Raw genomic sequence first — 24,105 nt, forward strand, 5'->3', positions numbered from 1 at the left:
GTCGACATGTCAACAGAGAAGGTTCCGGAAGCTGGTCCGGTTTGAATGGCGGGTGCGGTGGTGCTGCCGTCGCCGCCGCCGCCGCCGTCTCCGGTGAAGTGAGTGTTCGTTAGCTTCTCGGCCGGTCACGGTCTGGGCTGCAGGGCGAGCCCGAGGCCTCCCCGGGGAGGGTTTGGATTTCAGAGTTTTAATTGAGGTTCTGACCTGCCCCCGGGCCTCACCATCACCCCCCCCCGGGTCTGTCTGTCTGTCTGTCTGCTCCCCAGTGCTGTACCTGCTGCTGCCTTTACCCTCGGCCTTGCTGTCTGGCACTCACCCACACCCTCACCCTCGCCCCCCTGCCCTTGCCATCTCCCCACCGCCCCCCTCGAACCACTTGGTGGCTGCTACCTGTCTCCCCGCATCCTCTTCAGCCGAGCCCGACATCCTCCTCAACCTCCTTATAAGGCATGGATTTAAATGTGAAATTTTAACCCCTCTGCCTTGCCCCACCCCCCTCCCTAATCCCCCCACCCCCCCCCCCTCCCTACCCCCCACCCCCCCTCCCTACCCCCCCCCCCCCCACCCCCCCCCCTCCCTACCCCCCACCCCCCTCCCTACCCCCCCCCCCCCCCCCCCCCCCCCCCCCCCCCCCCCCCCCCCCCTACCCCCCCCACCCCCCTCCCTACCCCCCCACCCCCCCTCCCTACCCCCACCCCCCTCCCTACCCCCCACCCTAGCCCCCCACCCCCCTCCCTACCCCCCCCACCCCCCTCCCTACCCCCCACCCCCTACCCCCCCCTTCATTTAGATCAGGACTGAAGACCTTCCTCCTCTTCGGCCGTGCCTATCGGTCATCTCCGTCTGGCTCCGCTCGCCATTGCGCGCTCTGAGGCGCTGCCCGTGTCAAGCGCTCTCTATAAACGCAAGTTGTTGTCGTCGTCGCTTTCCTGCGCGGTGTCCAGTATCGTAAGCTCTTTTGACAGGCTGCTCCTTTGCCTTGGACAGCGCCTCGGGACGTCCTCCCGATGTGAAAGGCGCTATACAACTATGATCTTGTTGTTGTCGTTATATAAATGCACGTTTTTGGTGGTACACATTTCCTTAATGTGTTCGTTTGAAAATCCTTGAGGCCCCACGGTAATCCAGGTGAAATGCCCCCCGGCCCGCCCCCACCTCCCAAAAAGTCAAAAGTATTTTAATTCAGGTTTGTAGGATATTGCTTTCATGCTATTTTAAGAAACACACAACAACCATATACTTAACAGTGTGGTGTATATCTTTCCATTGCACCAATGTAAAATCAATGTTATAAAGTTGCTGTAGTGTCTTAATTCTAAATATCCAACTAGACCTCCGATTAAGCAATGTCAGAAGGTAAGCGAAGATATAACAGATGTTTGAATTCTCTTTTACCAGTCGTGATCAGTGCTGAAATTCCATGAGTTAAGGAGTTCCTATGTTGTTCCTTATACAATACAAATTACATTTGTATAGTGCCTTTCATGTCGTGAGGACGTCCCAAGGGAACAATCAAAACTATATATTCTTATTCTAAGAGATAAATAATCGTTTCTTTCCCCTTAAAGAATTGGCCATTCTTAAATTGTGGGTGGGTATGCAATTGTTGGTGTAGAACCTTTATTCGGCAATTGTCCTTGGGCTTCACCAGCAGGTTTGTTCTCCAGCATAATACAGCATCTACTTAGATCTTGCAATGAGTAATCATTGAGTAATTCTGGTTTATCTGAAAACACTCAAAACTATGGTTGGCATATCTGATCACCATTTGAGCTCAAACAAGTAGGCTTTCATTGATAACGTGATAGGAATATTAAGTAGAAGATTTGGAGTATGACAGGTTTAATAGGTATTGTGTGAAACACAAAATAAATGCTGGATAGCATTTTATTGAAAATATACCACTGGGTAATGCAGGGTCACCCTCCAGTGTGAGCCACAACAATATTTGTTGTACAAGCAGTTTATTTCCATGATTCACTGAGAAATACTAGAGACCAGTGTTATTGGAAACAGTATATGGTTACAGGTCCCAGGGACCTGTGTAAAATGAAACTGGAATGGAGACCAGCTTGCAGACAAAATCAGCTGCCAAGAAAGATGCTGCATAGTGTGGGCTTACGGAAGGAACAAGTCAGGAAAATGACAGAGTACCCAGGAAGAAAGTGACAGAGAGCTGGCAGAGTGAGAGTGAGGGGAGATTTGTCTCCCACAGCAATATTTTTTTAATGGTAACATTAACACATAAGATCCGCCCACCACTGCCAGAATTTTCCAAAATGTCATTACTGTTACTTTGGAAAATTCATCATTGGGCTTTATGTCCATTTTTAATGAACTGAGGACAGTACAGCATAGCAAGAGGATAACTGGATATAAAGACTGATCATCAAAGATTGCTCCGAATAAATTTCTGGTTTGTTAATTATCTTTTAGAATTGGTTTCATGATAAACAAATTTAACACTGAAATATTAACGCTGCGATACTGGAATAAATTGAGATATGAGGGTTTTGGTATATGGTCTAATTTATTCACCACATTCCTTTTTTCTTACTAGATATTGCCATGCCTAGTTCCCTCTTGTGGGCTGTGGATGTACATGGAAGAGTGTATACTCTATCTACAGCTGGACAGTATTGGGAGTTGTGCAAAGATGGGAACTTAGAATTTAAGAGGTTGGCAGCTGTCAAACAGTGTTGTTGGGGAATAGCATGTGACCAACAGGTCTACGTCTGTATCTACTTCAATGATGTTCCAATCCGATATCAAGAGGAGACATATGAAAATCAGGTATGGAATTGGTTCAGTTTTCAATTTTTCTTCCTGTATCCCCCTCTGAAAACATTTAACTCCATTTTTCGTTTCACAGAGTACCTTCAGTACCTCATTCAAGTGAGCATTGTTCATGTGTTAAGCTTAGTGAGGATTAGAAGGCTATTTGATTATGTGGAGGGCAATAGCTGAATGTGATGCTGTTCTCATCCAACAAACACAAAGATGTTTTCAGAAAATAGCAATGAGAACCCATGATGGAACCCATGCTGACTATCCCCTTCCTCATCCAGAGATACTGAGGGCAATTCTAGCACCAAACTCCAGCCTCAGTTAAATTCAGGGAGCTCAGCTTAAGACCGAACTGAAGCAGGCTCAAACCTACTACTTTATGGACTATATGGTATAAATATTTCAGTAGGGAAATAATGTAAATTGTTCTTCATAGCAATGTTAGATTAGAAGGAATGACAGCTTGTGTATGTCAATTTATTAAAAAAAAGTAACTTCTGTGTACAGTCTGCTTCAAACCTTGTTTGGGGTTTGTTTTACAAAGCGTTGGAATCCTGTGGATGGTTATAGCGAACGATTGCTTCCAAGTGACCGCTGGCAATGGAGCGATGTCACAGGGCTGATACATCAACCGATCCCTGAATTCAAGCTCCAATCTGACCACTGGAAATGGGAATCTGACTGGTATGTGGATGAAAATATTGGAGGAGAGCCAACGGAAAAAGGGGTAAGAGAGTCTGGTTCTCTTCAGAACGTCACATAGTGGAACATGTTCCATTAAAATCATGAGTGTCAGTGTGCGCTTCACTCACTTAATTATCATCAGTTTTATTAGAATTCTGTATAAGGTTTGGCTTGATGATGGTTATCTGTATCAGAACTGCATCACATCTGTTATCTAGGGTTGGACGTATGCTATCGATTTTCCTGCAACTTACACAAAAGGTAAAAGATGGAATTCTTGTGTGCGTCGCCGACGATGGATCCGATACAGAAAATACAAGTCGTGTGACATGTGGGCTAAGGTATACAGTTCTATTTTGTTTCAGGTAACAGTAGTGTTTTAATAATCATAGACTACAATGCACCATTACATACTAAGAGGCTGCCCAGTGCTGTGTGATTATGAGTTAATATTTACTATTAATAATAATCCTTGATTTGATATAGTGCCTTATCATGTCATTGAGTCTTCTCAAAGGGTTTCACGGAATATACTGTAAAGTGAATTGACTATATTTTGTGGGCAAATTTAACATGAAATGGAAGTTTGTTATGTACGGTCTTTAAATCCTTTACCATTCAGATTCCTTCACGAGAAGATGAACAACTACCAGATCCCTTTAATGACATCACAGTTGGAGGATGGGAAATTACTGATGAGCCTGCAGGACATCTTTCAGTCTGGGCTGTTACAGTACAAGGGAAGGTACAGTGTACATTTCAGAAACTTCATGGGGTCGTCAATGTTGAAAAACAGTTGCCAAATGTTTTTTATTTAGTTTTCCTAAACACACAAAGCACTACCGCGATTTGTGTTGAAATGTGTCAATGTAGCACAAGTGGCAGTTCCTCTTTTAGGATGGATGTCTCCTGAATCAGATTTGTTTTAATCCTACTTTTGTACTGAGATAATCTCCATTGTTACATTTTTAAGATCCAAATAGAGTAAATGATTTCATAGAGTAAATAGTTTTGTCACATGAAGCTCCTAGGGGTTACTTTATGGAAGAATTGCCTGATAAATGTGTGCCTCCTTCAAAACTTGGTTCAAGACTCGTTTTTGTCTGTGCTTTTCTGTTACACCAAAGATTGAATATACTGTATAATTTACTGCAACAACAACTTGCACTTGTATTCCACCAACCACATATCATGAATGTCACAATTTACGGATTAGTGTGTCTCTCAAAAAACATTCATTCCATTTCTTCTGAAGGTTGTGACTAGTGTTGAGGTACACTTCATGTCAGGCCTCTGGTATCTCCCCCCAAAGGCTAGTTCTTCACATTTAACTTGAACAGTGAGTGTTGATAGCTGACCAAGGGGGGTGGAGAGTTCACTGTTAAGCATGATCCTATCATTGTCTGCCCCACACACACCTTTTCAAGGGGGCTGACTAATGATTACATCTCTCTCCGTAAGTTTTTGTATTGCTGCCCAACAGAGATTGATAGGACAGAGCAGGGATCAGAATTTGATCTTATGTTTTCTGATTACTGGCTATTCTGGAAAGGTCTTTAAAGTTCTAGCCAATATATTTGGGACAGCATTGTAGTAATGTATGTGTTTAAAAATACCAAGTGCAAACATCCCAGTAATTTATTCAGCCAAAGAAGAGTTGGTTGGACCCATTTATTAACTCCTTAAAGAGTATTTTTTTCAGGGGAAAATAACAATTAAGCAGAATTGACAGTATGTTCATTTTTTTCAGATATTTTACAGGGAAAATGTAAATGATCAGAATCCTGAGGGTTCATCATGGACTGAAATTCCTGCTCTTGGTGAAGTAATCCAGATCAGCTGTGGCCCCGGTGACCTGTTGTGTGCTGTATTATGGGAGGGTCAGTTGATGGTGCGGGAAGGAGTAAACCGAGAAAACCCTAAAGGTACGGCCCCTGTTTCATGGGAGATGTTTGTAATTCAGCTGTGATGTTTGTACTATTCTCCTCTAATTTGACATGTTAATCTACTGTTTGCTCCAGTTTTCTCCCTTATCTCCTGAATTTATTTGATTTCCATTCCCTCATAATACCAATCTATAATAATGGAGATATTTTCACTACATTTTGATTTCTCTGGTACTTGTATACAGGGAATTCCTGGAAGATCGTTGAACCTCCAGACTCTGACAATGGCATTGTCCATGTCTCAGTTGGCATCAATGTACTGTGGGCTATCTCACGAGACAGAAGAGTAAGTACATATATGCGAAACTCTTAGTACTTGTGTGCATAAGTCACGTTACACATGTGAAATTGCCATTCCAGTATTTATAGTTAGTATACAATAAAATATCACAATCTCAAATGTTTCATCAGAAATATGTAACTGATATGCACAGACAATAATTAATGCAACTTTGAGCCATTTCAACACGTACTCTGAAATTTTCGTTTCTGCACTCCACTCCTCTCTATTCATGAAATGTTTGTAAGAAACAACAAAAGTTTACAACAACAAAATTACATTTGTATAGCACCTTTCACGTCGGGAGGACGTCAGGATAATAATTAACAGTACTGCATTCTGGAGGACAACATTATTAGAAGCAAAAACTGGAAAATAAACTTAATTCAAGATGGATATAGGTTGACTGAACGTTATTTTAACAGGTTTGGTTTCGAAGAGGTGTTTGTTCAGAGAATCCCATTGGAGCAGGTTGGATTGGTATGAATATCGAGATGGTGATGCTGAATGTGGGATTAAATGATCAGGTGAGAATGCTCATTTTACCTGCTCATTTATCTTTGGTTTATATATATATATATAATAATCCTTGCATTTGATATAGGGCCTCATTGCATTGTTGAGACGTCTCAAGACGTCTTCACAGAATATACGGTAAAGTAAATTGATTCTGCATTTGTGGGAGAAATGTGGCAGCCATTTGCACACACCAGTATCCCACAAACAGTCGGGGATTGAGTGACCAAATTATTTTTATTGTTTTTTTTGGCCTTTCCTGAAAAAGCCTAGTACACCTCAGGTTTCTCTGCTCATTTACAACAATACTCTTGCAAAAAGGGTCAGTTTGGGTTGTGCTCCCATCACCTTCATTTAACTTCATTCAGTATTGTGTTTCTTCACTGAGTTGCTAATTCTTTTGTTGAAATGTGATTCGGGTCAGATCTAAAATGAAATGCACATTTTGAGTTCTAGGATCACATCCTATTTCTGTCTCTTTCTAATTGAAGGTCTGGGGAATTGGCTATGAAGATCGCACTATCTATTTTCGTCAAGGTATAACACCTACGGAGTACAGTGGAAAGACATGGAAACCAATAGTAGTTAATAGAGAAACTGACCGAGCTTCTCACGCAGGCAGTGCCAACAGTCTCACAAGGTAACTCTCCGTAATAATGCAACCATCCATAGATTTAGATTTTTCTCAAAATTCAGGATGGTTCTTTGTAACCCGGTTTTAATATTATCAATAATAAGATAAGAATGTGATTGAAGTATGATTCTTCTGTCATAGTGGTTGCATCACATACAGAAATTAATGTTTGCATTAGCTTCAATTCAAAGTTTAGCTGAAATCCAGAGGGAATACCTTTTGTCCAAACTTTAAATGCAAAAAGTAACATAACTGTAAAGGAATTCTTTACTTCTTTAGATGTCCTCCTGACATGCAAGGCACTATATTTACGTAAATTAAATTATATTATTTCCTGGGAATTACTATGCAATGTGCCTTCAAAGACTCGGTTGCATTTATCTGAAAAATTTGCAAATAATGAGTTGAATTTACAATCATGAATGTTGATTCAGTGTTATGTTTTACGTTTGATTATAGCGCTGGCTGTTTCTTTGGGGATGAAGTTAGGGTACCTTCTCTAGGATCCACTGATACTGATGTTGAATTTTCCTCTGAAATGGATAAATTAGCAAAGAAAACTGAAAATGTTCTTGAATCTATTGGCGAGAATGTAAGTTGCCCTGGAACTGCAGTAGATGGAGAGATCCTTGCTTCTGGATCGACCACACCGAACAAATGTGAAAATAACACTGTGTCTCATCTGAATGTACTTGAGACGGTTTCTACAGTCGAAGACTCTTCACAAAAACGAACGCCGTCAGATTTGGAACCAGTCGTTTCTGCTTACGGATCTGAGAACTTGACATATCGAGATCGTCCTCCAGGGGATAGCAATGAAGGTGTTCATTCCGACTCAAACACAATAACTTCAGATTTAACTGAAACATCCAGCATTTCGTCTGCAGGAACCTATTCTTTTGGAATTGAAGAGCATTACGTGTCCGAGGAGCGCCCACTCTGGGCTTGGATCAGTGGAGGGGGTTGTGATATAGAATCTCACTCACAGCTGAATTGGTTCACTGTCCATTCAGGTAGCAATCTTCTTCTAAAACATATTTGTTGTTAATGCCAATGCTACCGCCAATGCTGGAGGTTAATATCCAGTCAGGAATAAGTGAAATGAAATGTGGGTACAATGCAGCAATATTTTTTTTTCTGGAAGCTGTGAAAAAAAACTAATTATTAAACAAGCTTTGTTTAATGTAATGAGTGGTAGGTGTTTGAAAAGATATGCAAATACAAAACATGATCAGAAGCACTTCCTATCAGCATGATTCAGAATAAGAAAAAAATGGTAAGAAAGGACAGAGGAAGGGAGTGAGAAATTCAAAGAAGCAGAGAAAACAATAAGTAAAAGCAACATTCAAAGTATCTCTGTTACAATGTTTACTTTGTCATAATTTTCAGGTCAGCCCCTCTCTACGCAGTCATTCTCAATGCCCTATTCTCCAACCCAGCAAACAGTTTGGCGGAAACAGATTGTTCATCAATTAAATGAAAGGACCAAACGAGAACTGGAGAACTTTAAGCATTACGAGCAGGCTGTGGAGCAGGTAAACTGGTTAAGAATGACTCTTGAATTCTTAACAGCTTGCAGTTTCTCTACGTCATATTTTATCAGGAAAGACTGCTCCTTTTCTGATTATAATATGTGCAATGCTGATGATGGCTCCAAATGTTTGTTCAGCCTGTCCCACACCACCTTGGACTCGAGCAGCGGTGCTTAAAAGCAAAAGGTGTGTTGTCTCCTCTGCCAGAAAAGTCATTTTCTGTATAAAATTCCAAGGAGGTGCAAATATTGCTACAATTGTTATTTATCTGGACTTGAGCTGAGTTTTCAATCTTACTATATGAGCTAGTGACGTGTTTGCATTACTAGCCTACAGTGACCTTCCTTAATCAGTGGGGCTGGTACTTATAATTAGCATCTGCAGTGTAAGCTGCACAATTTCCTCAGCACCAGAGGTCTCAGTAGCTTAAATTCAATTGTATTTACTGTACATTGTAATATTGGGGGGATCCTAGTTACATCTGTGTCAATCTTTTAATCAAAAAATCTTCAGCAATTTTGTGTTTCACAGATAATTATCCTGTCTCAAATTCTGTGATTAGATTGAAAACGGGTAGGCTGGGATGTGGTCCATTTATTTATACATCTGTGAACATACACTTGTGGGTTGCAATGACTAACTGCTATTTTTTTTACTATTTCCCCTCTCTCTCTTTCCCCTCTCCTATTATAGTCTGTGTGGATAAAGAAGGGAAGCTTGCAGTGGTGGAGAGATGGGAAACCACATAAGTGGATAGATGTTAAGGTTGCACTGGAACAGTTTACAGGGAATGATGGTAAACGGGATGGCATCCTATTCATTTACTATACATTCAATGATGAAAAGAAGGTGAGTTCGTTTTCTCTCTTGCATTGTAAACTATGCATTATTGTAAAGTTGTATTCTAACACCATGCACTGCGATTGGTTTATACTGGTAGAATGTTCAAATCCAGCGGGGTGTTTCACTGTGGCTCTTGGCAGACCAACTGCTTCATGTGTTTTCTGACCCATTTCATATGTTGTTGTCCAGACTTACGCAGAGAATGGATTTATTGCTATTCCCTCATTCTATTCTCCAGCAAGAAAAAGCCTCACCCCCTCTCTTGCCTTTTTCAAGTCCTGTCTAAAGACCTTCCTCTTCGACCGTGCCTTCGGCCACTCTCTCACCCCCAACCACCAACCCCCACGCCCCCTGCCCTCCATCCCTTCTGACCCCAGCTTGGGTTTCAAACCCCCGATTGTCCAGCGCCCTGGCATGTCTTTCCGACGTGAAGGGAGCTATACAAGTATAATTTGCTGTTAAGGGGCAGGCTTATCCCAGCATTCATAGAGCTGATGGAAAGCTTAATATCGATTTTGCAGCACACATCTATTTCTACCTCTTCTGTATTCTCACTCCCTTTCGTAATTCCTTCTTGCACTGCTTGCCTCTTTTCCTTGTGACTAAGCATCAGCACTTGCGCGGAGCCAGAGAGATAGAAACTTGGCAAAAAATGGAAATTAAGCTGCTTGCTACATTTTTCGTGTCGGATATGGGAGACCTAAAGAGAATCATAATGAAGAGATGCAACAAAGAATAAGATTTGAAGATTGCAATTAACCGTACCATGCTATAACAAACTGATTCCTTGTCATTAAGGTGTAGAAAGGATCTCATGTTAGTGCTGTCGATTTTCTACCTTACAGAAATTGCCAGCAAATTTACCCTGCTAGGTCCACCATTTTGTTGAGCAGCTAGTAGATGCCTGACAGCAGATTCCCAGCAGCATAGGACCATGTGTAAACACAGCTATTGTGTGCTTTGCATAAACAAGTGCATGTGGATTTGATATGGCGGTTAATGTTGTGCAGTCTTAAAGCACTTGACACGGTGAGTTATTTAGAATTTGTGGTATAGCAAATCTGCGGCAGCAATGAGATGACCAATTTGTTTGTGGTGAGGGAAGTTAGCTCGCAAAGTGGAAGAATACCATGTGTTTAAAAATACTTCCATGGCGATCCATCTGGATTACATCAGGCAAACGTTTGAATGTCTCATCCAAAGGACAGCACCTTGAATAACGCTCACTCTGTACAACGTTGAGGTGTCTGTCTAGCTGGTGAACCCACATCCTCTGGCTCAGCGTTAAGGCTGCTATTACCTGAGTGAAACTCACACCTCCTTTAATCCAATCTATTTGAAAGTATCTGACAGGCTTATTTTTGTCTTCTTATCACTACAGTACCTGCACTTATTTTTAAATGAAGTTACAATTTTGGTACCGATTGCCATTGAAACCAAGCATTCATTTGCTATTTACACCCCAGAGAGGACAAAACAGAGATGGCCAATTAGATTAGCAACCAGCACTGAGCAGGAAATGAATGATTGGGTAAGTATCCAAAATAGTAAAGATCTGCCTTATGGAAACCACAAGGTGACCTTAATGTTAACATTACTTAAAAAAAGTGATTCTGGAATCTCTATTGAATGATACATTTTTCTTAAACTGAGAATTATACAAACTATTATACATCTGTGAAAACATACTGGGAGCTGAGTTCTATGTAATTGCCTTTATAGTTTGGATCAGCAAGTTGAAAGCCTTTGGTTTGATTTTTAGGGGCTATATATTGGGTCAGGGAACTCTGCACCGCACAGAATTTTATCAAAGTATTGCAGCAACTTGACTATCATGGGCCTTTAACAAATATGATTTCATTTGTTAGATTACTTTTCGTAAGAACTGAAATGATCAATTTACCTGATGTCCTAAACTAGGTAATGCAGTTGTGATTTGACTTATGTAATCATTTGGTTGTCAAGTGGTTTGAAAGAAATACAGAGCTCACTGTCCCAGGATGAAAAGCACTTAGTCTACAAGTCAAAGTGTGTAAGTCATTGTGACTCCTTAAACTATGTACTCACTGTAGTATTACATTGTTTTATGTTCCTTTTCCCAGCTTGCCATCCTGAGTTTAGCATGTTGTGACAGCCGAGAAATCCAAGGATCCCCATCCAGTCAGGCCATTTGGTCCATCACTTGTAAAGGAGACATCTTTGTCAGTGAGCCAACTCAGAGTCTGGAATCAACATCACATGCCATGCCATCGGATCAATTGTAAGTTTTTACTCTGGAGATGAGGCTGACTTTTCTTAAACGCCAGATCAGTTTTTGATATAAAGACAGTGTTTGTTTGGTAAATATAAGCTAATATTATTTGAAAGGGCAGGAAAAATTCTTCGGTATGTGTAAGAGTTACAAATGGAGAACAAACATTGAGCATTAATCCTGTGCAAACAAACCCACAGCAAAGCCATTCAAAAGGGGATGGCAAAGGCAGTGGAATCACCCATAGATTCCAAATTACAATAGTTACCTTTACACCCAACAACCAACTAAAACAAAAAGAAATGTAGAGCCACAATCCCATTTCCTTGCCTCTGGAATGTGAACTTCACGACATTAGATTTGATAATCTCATTAACCAAACAGGAAAGGGCAGTAGGGAGCATAAAATCTGGACGTCCTCCAGACTACAAAACTTCCCTACTTAATTGTATCAAATTCTTATAAAGATACCTAACAGGTTTTGTGCATATGCGCTCCCTGTGTTCAGAGGGGACTATTCTGCTTCATGTTCTGTGCCCGGCCCTACCCACCTCACCATTGGCAGTGGGACTTTGAGCCCATTTGCCTCTCTCTGGAACTACAGCCTGGAGTCCCTCTAATTCCCTTCCTCACCTTTTTCTCACATCTGTCCCATAACCTTCCTCTTTGCCATTTAGTTATCTTTCCCCTCCTTCCCCTCTCAGCTCCCACCCCCAACTCAGGTACCAAAACGGGTATTGTCAAAAGCCTTGGGATGTCCTTCTGATTTAAAGGTGCTATATAAATGTAAATTTGTATTGTAGATGTTCAAACTTATTTCCTTCCTTTAGGTTTTGGCGTCAGATTGGAGGACATCTTCGTTTAGTCGAATGTAACAATCAAGGGATAGTGTGGGGTATTGGATACAACCACACAGCCTGGGTTTACACTGGTGGATATGGAGGCGGTTTCTTTCAAGGTTTTCTTTAACATTACTTTTTATGTAATAACTACACATTCCTCACTCTCTCCATTCCTTTCGCCACATATGCACCTAGCCTCTGGAAATTTCTCCTATAATTCTCTGCATCACTCACTCTCTCCCTGTCTCACTCACTTTCTCCTTGTCTTTATTATTTTCAAACTGCCGTTTTGTACTTACTAAACAGTGCTATAATCTTCATATGTTGGTGTATAGCAGTCTGTAAGTGTAGTGTCACGTTAGTGCAAGAATGTCCAAAATTAGATTCCTTGAAGGGTGTAAGAAGACATCATGTGAGATCTTCCTGAGCTGAGCTTGCTTTGAGGAAACTAGCCTGTGAAAGTCCAGCAGGTTGTGATAATTCAAGATCAGCTGCTTTGGTATTAATCCATCCAACAACAATGACAATTTGCATTTGTATAGTTTCTTCGAACATTTACTCATGGAGAACATCTGAGGCAATGAACTGTGTGGAAATGTTGAAGGCATTTCAGAAATCTGTGTTATTTTTGTGACATGAGCCGTTTGTTTCTTCAGGCCTGGCTGGCAGCACTGATAATATTTACACGCAGACCGATGTGAAGTGTGTCTACATTTATGAAAACCAGCGTTGGAATCCTGTTAGTGGATACAGCAGTAGGTATGAAATGTGATTTAGATACATACTTGCATAGAAGATTGCGTTCTGTACTCTACTCGCAGAGGTTTTGAGGCAAGAAAAGTATCTGAATATTAGTTAATGTTAGATAATTTCTTGTGGCGACAGATTTGCTGTACTTTATGTGCTATAATACAGATTTCATTTTGTATATCTCTTCGGGGTTCAACTTAACATTTTCTTTGCAGAGGCCTGCCAACAGATAGGTATATGTGGAGTGATGCATCAGGTTTACAGGAATGTACAAAGGCACACACTAAACCACCGTCACAGTGGATATGGGTAAGTGTGCCTCACAGTGTCCCTTGTGGTTGATGTCTTGATGTCTGACAGACATTCTGGCAGGACAGCAGTGGTCCTGGAGTCAAGGGTGGAGGCAGAGATGTAGAGTGGGGTGTTATCCGCATACATGTGGAAATTGACTCCATGTGGAAAAGAATTCCCCACTTCCAGGTCCGCCCCTCTTATGTCACGCCGATGAGACAGGTCTCCCTCAAGGATGCATCGAGTTTCCTCTTAAATGCTTTCTGCTTTGCCCAATGGCTTCTGGAAGCAATAATAATAATAATATAATTCCACATTCTCACCACCCTCTGGTTAAAGAACCTCCCTCACAAGAGTAGTTTGGATGAAGAAGGTCCTTCGGCCCATCTGATCTCATCCGTCCAGAATAGCCTCCTAAACCCTCCGTCAGACCGTCAGTCACCCTCTTATATTTAACACGCCTTCGGTATGGACGTTACCAAGGAATGGAAACAACCTATTAATGTCCACCTTATCGAACACGTCCAATAACTTTAAACACTTCCATATTTTGCCCACAAAATATACAGTCAATTCACTTTACGGTACCTGTATATTCCGTGAAGTGCTTTGATACGTCTCAAAGACGTGATAAGGCACTATATCAACTGCAAATAGAATATGATACCTTGTTTCAGTCGCAAGGCATTAAATTACTGTTCTATTGATAACCTAGGTGCTCCGAAGGCAAACGTGCACAAATCCTAATATTCACATTTGCTGGTGAGGGATTTAACCCATCCGTCAAACTTGCTTCTGTCTCAGCAGCTGCAAACTTCTGTAAATATTATTTAGAAGACAACAACAAAACAAAATTACATTTATAGAGCGCCTTTCACGTCGGGAGGACGTCCCAAAGCGCTGAACAGTCAGGGATCAGGACCCGAGCATGGGGGAGGGCTGAGGGAAGGCAGAGAGGTGGGAGGGCGACTGAAGGCACGATCGAAGAGGAGGGTCTTGAGACCGGCCTTGAAGGAGGCAAGGGAGGAAGCGAGGTGAAGGGAACGTGGGATGGAGTTCCAGAGTGTGGGTGCAGAGAGGCTGAAAACCCAGCCACCGATGGTAGGGCGGGTCTGGCGGGAGACATGGAGCAGGCTGGAGCCCGCTGAATGGAGGGAGCGGGCAGGTTGGTAGGGAGTTAGCAGGTCAGAGAGATAGGAGGGGCAAGGCCATGGATGGCCTTGAAAGTGAGGATGAGGATCTTGAATTCAAATTTGACAAGATGTTTGAAGCTGTGATGAGATGCTGTGTGTGTTTTGTTGCCAGGTCTCTGATTGGTATATTGATTTCAACGCTCCAGGTGGTACTGACAGGGAAGGCTGGCAGTTTGCAGCAGATTTTCCTGCGTAAGTATCTGTCTGGAACTGTAAAAAATTGGACTTTATAGTTCTAAATCTTGCACGGTGCTGGCAATTTCTTAATTTACATCAGAAATAGTATTGTCTTCTCACAATGTGTATGTCGTCTAAACTTGGAGTGCACTTGAAACATTTTTGTCATGAAACAAATTTCTTCTGTTGAAGTTATTGAAGCTCTATATGTTATTTTCTGTTCTTAATAGTTGCCTTTATAACTTAGGCACTTAAAACTAATAGTCCTTTTTGCATTGTAATTCATAGTGCAGAGTCCAAAGAAAGCATGTAGTAAATGTTGGCTTTCAAAGCATGCTAATTAAATGCATGTTTAAGTAAAGCTGAATATCCTGAATGACGTAAATTATATGCCACCATTGAGTAGTAACAACGATTACTCTGACTTTAGAAATGGAACAAAAAGTATATTTCTGGGGGGTCTGAAAAGGTTGTTGATATTTTTGTAAGAGCACAGAGCAGTTGGAAAGGAACCCTGCTGCTGCCGTGCAATGTATGCAACGTATTCTGTGAAGGCCGTGAAAGTAGTTATTTTCTATTACTATTACGAAAACTATACTGTTGTGAAGCCCCCATACCCATTTGATATATTTAAAAGATTTATAGTTATCGGTAGAATTTTTATATTAAATCATTGTTTTTAAAAATTCCAGCTTTATCCAAAAAAAAGTTTTAATACATGTAAATTGCATCCCTTCATTGCCCAACAAGATTTTCTGTTTCAGCTCTTATCACGGTTATAAGACAATAAAGGATTTTGTACGACGTCGGCGATGGGCAAGGTGAATATTGAAACTTAAGACTTGGTTGTAAATCTTTTATTTCAATTTAACTTTTTAAAACTACAAGTCTATTTGGTAGAGAACAAATCAGTGTTAGAATAGAAAACTGAACAACTACTCTTTTCTATTTTGCGTTGGTAGAAAGTGTAAAATAGTTACGACAGGACCCTGGTTTGAAGTTCCACCAATACCACTTCGGGATATCTCACTGATTCCAAGTTTCGCACAGAAGGTGGATGATGAAGCAGCACTTTGGGCTATCAGCAGCAAAGGAGATGTCTTGTGTAGGCTTGGAGTAACAAAGCAAAACCAATCAGTAAGCAAACACATTTTAAACTGGTTAGTTAAGAATCCTCTCTTCCAATGACTTCAAAAACAGGCATATGATTGAGGTTGGGGGATAGTAGAGGGTTATTGTTATCTATAGATGCATTCACCTTGACAGACAGGCATAACATATTAGTCGTATATGTTGCTATCCTGTAAAATCAATGCCACCTTGAACATTTTCCACATGTTGAATGTTGGATTCAGTGGTCTATTATTCCCACATTTATACAACGTTGATATTTTTATCCTGCAGTCTTCTAGAGCAGCCTTTATGAACAATGAACAATGCCCAATGAACAATACTGAACAGTGCCCTCAGATCCAACAACAGCAACAAGTTGCATTTATACAGCACCTTTCATGTCGGGAGGACATCCTGACATGAAAGGCGCTGGACAATCAAGGGGTTGATCCAGGTGTCTCCAGTCATTTAATTTCTTGAGTCTCTTCACGGATAGCCTGGGTGCTTTCAATAAAACTCAACAGACAGGGCAAAACTTTTTCTCCAACTTAGAATGATTGTCTGTACATTTACTAACAGCAAGAGCTCCTTGAGAGCACAATCTTGAGACAAATGATTAGATCATCTCAACTTCCACATTCCCATTTGTGAAATATGATGTGAAAACACCAGTGGCATTTTCTGTCCCTCTTTAATATTTTTTTTCAATTTTTTTTCAATTCCATCTGTTGTTATCTGCGGTCCATCTCCCTATTGTTTCAAGGCCTTGGGACATCCTCCTGACGTGAAAGATGCTATACAAGTGTAATTTGTTGTTCTATTTGCCTTTTCTACTGCAAAATGTATCCACAAATTAATTTTGTAAAAGACCCAGATCTCACTCTTATTTTTCTTGCATCTTTTAAAATATTTGTGCTTGCCCTTTATCTATTTCTGACTGCTCCCTGATTCAGCCATTGGGCCATTATTGATTATTAGTTCATGGATTAATCTTATCTTTTTAACCTTCTATTTTTCCATATTCTTTAATGAACTTACTTTACAATTACCTATCTATTTCACTCAAACACCTCATTTGGGCTGTCCGTGACAGGCACTCCACAATCTCACGCCCCTCTATTAAAGAAATTAATACTATATTGATTTTTTTAAATGGAGATGTTTCAAGATTGTAATCTAATCTAAATATAAATTCAGATTTTACTGTAATTTGAATTTGGGAAATTATTGTTTTAATCACTCGAGGGTTATTTAATAATTGCAGCATGTTTTGTAAATTAATTGTGTACATCACCAAAACATATCTTAAATAGTAAACTGGATTTCAGGGAACATCATGGCTGCACATTGGTACAGATCAACCCTTCGTATCCATCTCTATTGGTGCCTACCACCAGGTTTGGGCCATTGCCAGAGATGGTGCTGCTTTCTACCGTGGATCAGTTTCTTCGCAGAACCCTGCAGGTAAACACAATAGTTCTCTCTATTACATCAGAGCCATTTATATATATTTTTAAAAACATTATATTTGATGCTCCTTCATATGCTCTAGTCCCATCATGAAAGGAAATGTTTCATGTTCACGCACATAACTGTGGTATCATCTTGGTAAATCTCTGCTGTATCCTCTACAAGGTTGAGCTGTCCTTTCTAATATAAAGTGCACAAATTGAAATGCAATGCTCCTAACCAATGTATTGTGCAAAATTAACATCACCACCTTGTATTTGATGCTTGTTAATGTAGGCGCGTTTGAAATGCTGACGGAGTTGGCCATCTTTCTGTGTGCATGTGCAGTGAAATGGCTTCCCAACTACCTCATTACGAGATTCCATTGAATTTGTAACCAATATTTCTAACTTACTTTCATGTTTGCTTTTCTTCACTCCTTTTGCGAAGTGTTTCTTTAACTTTTCTTTCCTCGGATGCATAATATACAGGTTGCTAGCCCTCATTTACATCAGAAGGAAAAAGTATATACTATCTGAATATGTTACCAAAATAACAGAAAAATTCCAAGTATTGGAAGTATTTTAAGTATTCAACGTCTGATTTTTGAAAGTGATATTTTTTCTGGTTTAGATTTTTACATGTTTAATGCTGGAACTACAGCACAATCCTCAGCAAGCTGGTTTACATATTCCACTAGAACAACTTAAACAAATTGGATTTTATTAGTTGGGCATTCCAAGTTTCATGGAGTGTTATTTAGACTCGTAAATATAAATAGTGTAACACAGTTATACTACAAGCATCATATAAACCTGTAAAGTAATAAAAAACAACTTTTATGTAGTTGTAAAGGTTGAGTAAAGCAGAGCTCCACTAAATATCTGTTTACACTCTGAAGAGCTGTAAGTGTTGCTTCACTAATGTTAAGTTCTAAAGGAGATTAGAACTGTTTAAACTGGAGTAAGAAGGTTTGCTTTGCTTTAGTCAAAGTTGCACTACAAGTGATACAAAGTCAAAGCGGTAACAGGTTGCCTCCTAGTGGTGGTTCAGCAGCACTTCTCTAAATCTGAATTGCAGTATTAAAACTACTTCAACTTGAAAATTATGTGGAACAGACTCATGCTCTGTAATACAGCCCAATGCCGTTAAATAGCACTTCAGTTTAACTTGGGTCTGTTTGTGGTGTAGTTATTCCATGGATCTATGCTACATAGAAGCATGGAACACTTCTGGCTTCCAGCTGACTGGCTGGCCTCCTGTGCACGGCTCATGTCCGTCACAAGATGTGATGTCAGCAACACTTTCTGCACGTAGCCTCAATGTGCAAAGGACCGTGTCACTGTTCTATAACATGTTCTTTTTTTTAAAAAAAAGCCTTTTTGGGTGCATTGTTCAGGTATAATGGGCTTTCTTTTGTTCAGTAGGTATCTTGGTAACCTGTACCTTCTGATACTCTTATGGTGACTGATAGGTTACCTTTGCTTAAACAAATTTTGTAGGAATTCTTCATCGGCTGCTGTATCTTTTTGTTTAATCAGGTGATTGTTGGTATCACATGCCTCCCCCTGCCAAGCAGAAACTCAAACAAGTCTCTGTGGGTCAGATGTCCGTGTTTACTGTGGATGACAATGGTAAGTTGCAGCACTATATGTATTCACTGGATACATTGATAATCTGAATCCATTGATGTCAATATGGTAAATAATATAGACAGGGCTATTCGGCAGGGCATTCCTGTAGTGAGTACTGAGTCTGAGTAGGGTGCGAAATTGAAGCCAGGACAGACTGATGGGTTTAAATTCTGTTCTTTTTGCTGATGTTAAGGTTTTGTTTGAAATGAGTTTGAATGACCTCAGGCATTGTCAGTAAGCATGGGTCAACAGCAGAAACATGGCATCAATTTGGACTAAGTTGTTAGTGACACAGAGATGTGAGAAATTGTAATGTCACACTGGTGGGGAAAGAATTGCTCTTCTAATGCAGGAGGTAAAACATTGTCGAGGCAGAGTAGAAAAGGGCTTCACTCTAGAAATGTTTGATTCTGACATTGGATGTTCTGTTCTCCAACACCAACATGTTGTATGTACATGAAGTAACAGAAATACTAAGAATCTAGAGCAGGTCAGTCAGTTAAAAGAGGAAAATTGATGAAGAACCTACCCAAACACTGACCTGTTTTTCTCCTGAAAATACTAATTGACCTGCTGTTCATTTCCAGCATGTGTAGTTTTTTTTTCGCTGATATCCCTCTACCTTTTCACTGAGAAGAGATGTAACTTTTAGCTTCATTTCTGCAGAATACTGAATTCAATAGTTTGGTACTTTTATTCTAGGTAATTTGTGGTATCGCCAAGGTATTGCACCAAGTTATCCTCAAGGATCCAGCTGGGAATACGTTTCCAATAATGTTCGCAAAGTCTCTGTTGGGCCTCTTGATCAGGTCAGCATTTGATTAATTGTGCAAAAATGTATCTGTTTCATGGATTCGCTATTCATGTTTATTGTATTTTAATATTCTGGTAAACTGCAGAGATAGAAAATCGGGAGGCATATCTATTCCTTCAAGATGCTCTTTAACTAAGGCCTAACTTCCCTCCAACAATCTGTCTGGGATGCATGGAATTCTCAGCTTGGTTTGCATACTCTTAAGCATGGTAATGGGTTTCCGCACGTGTCAGACACCCGGCTGACCAAAAAACAATAAGACCTACAGAATCTTTCCTTCCTTCATCTCGTCTGAATCCTAAAATATCATTTCAGTTTGAGATAGACATTGACGACTGGATCTTATAGAAATAATGGACTCGGACATTCTCATTTCAGACAAGAATCCAGACAAGGTGTTTTTTTGTGTTGAATACAGAGTCAAAGATCTTTCTGAAGCTGCTATTGATGAATTTGGGTACTTGTTTATCTACGTCTTTTGAAGAATTGTTTTAGGTGGCAATAAACCAAAATGATATTTATTTGATGCAGGTTTGGATAACTGCAGACAAAGTCCAAGGTAGCCATAGCTTGAGCTGTGGGACAGTGTGCCACCGCACTGGAGTCCAACCACTGGAGCCTATGGGTCACTCTTGGGACTACGGAATTGGAGTAAGTTGAACAGGATTTAACTAGCCGGTAGTTAAGTATATTTAAGCCTTACAAATTAGAATAATATCTCTGCACATTATGATAATCAGTCTGGAATAATACTAAAAGTATCAAAGATTTCAATATTTTGCTTGCATTTATATAGCAATGCTTCTAAAAGACTACTTTCAATCTCCTCTGATGGATTAATGGGTAAAGGTCCAGTGAAATATTATGCCATATAGACTAGAAAGACTATGCAACGTTAGCTGATCTCAGCCGGGGCTCTTTTACTAAATGGGTTAGAATCAGATGAATAAATATAATTTATGATTTATATTACCATTTGGGGTAATATAATTGGTCTCAATGTCTCTAGGACAGGGAAGGGAAATTCAGGATTGTTGCACACTATGTGGCATCCTGCAAACAAATAGCTTGCAGACCCTTAAATTCAAATGTGTTAAAATTCCATAAAGAACTTTTTTTGGGCCAGTTGGTCATTAATCTCATAGGTATTTATTGGACATTGCTGTGCACACATTGACTGCCTTGTACACAGTCAATGTGTACTGCAACGTACACAGGCACCTACACTTTCCACTATATTCTGTGCCTTGATAAGCACCATATCAAATGCAATGATTAATTATTATTTATGAATTAGATGTATTCCAATGAGTTAACTCTTTGTGATATTCTTATCTTTTAAGGGTGGATGGGACCACATTACAGTAAGAGGAACCTCTTTGAAACCTGCACATCATTATGTTCCCCCGACGCCTCACAGCACACCACTAAAATCAGCTAACCAGGAAGGATATGGCGGCAATAGTTCTTTGAGCACTTTATTTGTCAACAAACAGCAGGAACTTAATAAAAATGCTGTTAACTGTTGACAGTTGATATCATAATTGTATCTACTTTCTGTATTATCAGTCTGAATAACTACTAGCATTTTACCCAGAACAACTTCATCCATCTGAGTCTAACCCATTTATTAAAAGAGAGAATATTCTTTCATAATTTTCATGTTAGAGATCAGCTTGGTATTGACCCATTTCCCCAATTAAACAAATCATAACGGATCCAAATTTGGTTGAAATCTAAATATAGAAGGCTTTTATTTCAGACTGTGCAGCACAGAAGCAAAACCAGTACAGCTCAGGGGTCAAACCTTGGATCGTCTGTGTCTCTATGGTTCAGTTATTTGCTGGATAATCTCACCAAAGGGATGAGGAGAGTAAAGGAATGAAGGAATAATAAAAATATTATTGCCTTGAATCTCAGATCTGCTCAGGTACATTCAGAACTATAACCAAGGACTATTGTTGCCAATCCAAAATGACTGATTCATAGAAAACATTGTTTTTTTAAAAAAATAAGCAGGAGTTGACATTTATAGTTATTATTTGTCCACAGACTTGTATTGCACGAGCAGAGTATCAATAGTGTTGGATACAGGTATTACACTGGATTTTTGTTATCCACCTAATATTTAATGTGTTACAATTCTTCTGTGGGTGCAACCGAGTGTTCAGCCTGACATTGGTTTCTCTAACTGACTTTACCCCAGAGGCTTAATTGTCCACTTACTAGCACTAAAACTGGAGTAGATATTTAATGTTTTTTACTGTAATGGTTCCATAGTAAATGCTCCACCTGTCCATACAGAGCTAAACGATCCAAGGTTCATCCCAAGTCTTTTAAGTCAGCTGATTTCAACAGTGGTGGGAAAAACATCCAGGCTTTTCACTCTTTATGATCAATTGTTCTTTGACATAAGATTAGGCTCTGTTGTAATGCTGTCATACTTACTGTTTAAACTTTGCAAGTGAAGAACAGCTTCTTGGGTGAGATACTGGAAAGCTACCAATGTCTGTGGAATTGTATCCAAACACTGCCTTCAGTAGTGCATTGAGAAAATTGGGAGGGGAAATTAAATATGATATTGGTCCACAATGACAAATTATTTAAAGTGAGGAGATTTACTTTGTTGACAATCAGTGGATGTTTTAAAGTGATTTATTTAGAAATCAAAGCAAAAAATCAAAGATAACACTTCTGTAGACAAAACCTGTCCTCTTCAATACTGACCCATTAAATCTGTATCACTGTATTCAAAACAAGTCCCTAACAATAATGTGAGAATGACTTACAGGCGTGGAAAGTATTTTTCTTGTTGGGCTTGTATTTTTGATATGTGTAATGTTTGATGATTCTTGAATTTAATGGATTATTTTGCATGTGTATTTCTGTAAACACAAATTGCAAACTGCTTTAATTCTTAATATAATCAATTATTTATGGTGACACCGTTACTATATTTTTGCTGCGTTTAGAAAAGTTACGGACTGTTAAGAATGATGTGAAACTCCAAACGCCAGGTCTCTCTCTGCATCTTCTACACAAAGCACTTCTAGTATCTTTGTTGTTTATTATTATCACGAGGTGTTTAGGTTGCTGGTCATTTGCTACACCCAGTTAATGTGATTTAATTCATCAGTAAACCAATAATGATAATGTTAAAAATACGTACATACTGTAAAAGAGTGGCAATGAAAATTAGACATTTCCAGCGTGAAAAGGTTTGTTCGGTGGGAATTTTTGACTTACGTTTATTCCAATCTTAACAATGTATTTCACAGTGGTTCCATTCTTTTCCAAAATGTGTGAATAATAAAGTGCTGTAGATCACTGAAGTCTTTGAAAACACTGCTGGAATTAACCATGTGCTAAGTTATATGAAAGCAGACAAAGTGATGCATACTTTTTATTTAAAAAGGCTTTTTTATTTTTGTTAACTTTTAGAAGGGGCTTGGGTTTCTTTATGCTTGTAAATGTTTTTGCTGAACGTGATGCAGGTGTGAATGTATATTACAACAAACTGTTTGTAATGCAGTGTTTACCAGAATACCATATGACATGAATTCCTTTTCTTTGTGCTTTGCTGATATTGTGTGTGCTTTTTAATACAGTTGATTGGTCGAAACAAAGACTGAGCTACTCATTTGATTCTTTGATCACGCAAACGAATGCCGTTTGTAAAACAATTTGCACATCTAGACCTGATCAGTATTGCATTCATGATCGTGTTCAAATCTGTTCTTTGTAGTAATGTCTGAATATTAGCAGCTGTCAATAATTCAATGTGTGTGAGAACATGTCAGATTGACTCAGTTAACCCCATCACTTCTGGGTCAGACAACTGTAGGTACAAATTGAATTTCAAGACTTTGAGCTGCCTATAGTCCAGGTTGATACTCGATTGTAATGTTGGGGAACTGCTGTACTGTCAGGTCATCACAGTTTAAATCCTATTTTCTATTTGAATCCTTTTTATTTAAGTATTTTTTTGAGCTACCTCAATGCCTTGGTGGATTACAATCAAAGTCTATTGTAGCTCTAGGATGTGCACATTGGAAGGATCCGGCCCTAAATTAGATGATTACAACCAATGATCCAGTTGGAACAGTAAAATTGGCCTTAGGCCCCTGTGATAGCTAGAATAAAAAACAGGCTCGTTTCCACTTATAATCACAACTATCCAGTGACTCCTGTTGCAAGTACACTTGTGTGAGTGTCAGGTGATGACTGGATCAGGTTCAAATGTGGTTACTTCCAATCAATTCTATATGAGCCTATAATAACCAGCCCTTCTCCAGCAATCTGCCTCATTGCAAAATCCATTGAATCTCTTAGTAATCATCACAGTAGCAACTATGACCAGGAAACCACA

At 39.7% G+C, this 24,105-nt stretch overlaps 1 protein-coding gene across 1 annotated transcript; it reads left to right on the forward strand.

Moving 5' to 3' along the window:
• Nucleotides 1-23,362, forward strand: tecpr1a (tectonin beta-propeller repeat containing 1a). The gene is made up of 25 exons (XM_042341114.1): nucleotides 1-98; nucleotides 2,561-2,793; nucleotides 3,332-3,514; nucleotides 3,690-3,812; nucleotides 4,094-4,216; nucleotides 5,222-5,396; nucleotides 5,603-5,703; nucleotides 6,123-6,224; nucleotides 6,705-6,853; nucleotides 7,307-7,860; nucleotides 8,237-8,382; nucleotides 9,073-9,228; nucleotides 10,604-10,753; nucleotides 11,325-11,482; nucleotides 12,304-12,431; nucleotides 12,972-13,074; nucleotides 13,281-13,374; nucleotides 14,662-14,741; nucleotides 15,491-15,547; nucleotides 15,689-15,863; nucleotides 17,168-17,303; nucleotides 18,830-18,922; nucleotides 19,625-19,731; nucleotides 20,268-20,387; nucleotides 21,080-23,362. Exons 2-25 carry the CDS (start codon nucleotides 2,569-2,571, stop codon nucleotides 21,263-21,265), a joined length of 3,624 nt encoding a protein of 1,207 aa, XP_042197048.1. The 5' UTR covers nucleotides 1-98; nucleotides 2,561-2,568; the 3' UTR covers nucleotides 21,266-23,362.
• The last annotated feature ends 743 nt before the right edge of the window (nucleotides 23,363-24,105 follow it).

Source organism: Callorhinchus milii, unplaced genomic scaffold, assembly GCF_018977255.1.
Source record: "Callorhinchus milii isolate IMCB2004 unplaced genomic scaffold, IMCB_Cmil_1.0 Scaffold16, whole genome shotgun sequence".
Taxonomy (NCBI): domain Eukaryota; kingdom Metazoa; phylum Chordata; class Chondrichthyes; order Chimaeriformes; family Callorhinchidae; genus Callorhinchus; species Callorhinchus milii.